This window comes from Sinocyclocheilus anshuiensis, unplaced genomic scaffold (assembly GCF_001515605.1).
Source record: "Sinocyclocheilus anshuiensis isolate Anshui unplaced genomic scaffold, SAMN03320099.WGS_v1.1 C32106814, whole genome shotgun sequence".
Lineage (NCBI taxonomy): Eukaryota > Metazoa > Chordata > Actinopteri > Cypriniformes > Cyprinidae > Sinocyclocheilus > Sinocyclocheilus anshuiensis.
The window spans coordinates 1-697 of record NW_015610960.1 but is presented as its reverse complement, the minus strand read 5'-3'; the positions used below and the strand labels follow the sequence as shown (position 1 = coordinate 697).

General features: G+C 48.5%; 1 protein-coding gene across 1 annotated transcript; it reads right to left on the bottom strand.

Moving 5' to 3' along the window:
* Nucleotides 1-6: 6 nt before the first annotated feature.
* Nucleotides 7-614, bottom strand: LOC107682355 (thyroid hormone receptor beta-like; the record flags this gene model as incomplete). Its single annotated transcript, XM_016478619.1, has 2 exons — nt 7-382; nt 467-614. Coding segments are annotated over 2 exons (408 nt in total), but the record flags the coding sequence as incomplete, so codon positions are not given.
* Between the last annotated feature and the right edge of the window lie 83 nt (nt 615-697).

Sequence of the window (697 nt, the reverse complement as noted above, 5' to 3'; positions counted from 1 at the left end):
ATATTAACATTGGGAACAGCGGTGAGGAAGGGCTTGGGAATTGTGCGGGAAGGGGAATCTAGGGTTGTGAAAAAAAAAAAACCCAAAAACAAACAGAATCCCATCCAAAATAAAGAAACGTCCTAAAACACAAGAAATATCGCTGTTATGTGCTCGTCAGGGAAGAGACCTCTCACCAGGAATTTGCGCTTCTGTTTCCAATGGTTGCCTTGGGCGTTTGTGGCCATATGGGCCTCAGTGACGACCTGGATGAGCTCCCACTCCTCCTGCGTGGGCTCGGGTCGCTCCCAAACCGTCTTCTGCCGCTCCTCGCGCCGCCGCCGCTGGCGGTTCTCTTCGATAAGCTTCCGCTTGGCCAGACGCTTATTGTCATCCAACACCACTGGAGGAACAACAACATGTTTGCACGAGCTATGCACAACACTGCTGGGACAGGGGCTCAAGGCCACTGAAGTGTGTTACTCACAGTCTGTTGCCATGCCAACAGCGATGCATTTCTTGAAGCGACATTCTTGGCACTGGTTGCGGGTGACTTTGTCTATGACGCACTTGCCCTCGTACTTGCACGCATATGTCGGGTTCAAGTTCTTCTGAATTGTGCGCCGAAAAAAACCCTTGAAAACAAAATTTCATTTTTAATTGCCAAGCATGAACCTTCCTAGAAATATCATAATGAAGTCGTTTAAACAGAGTATAT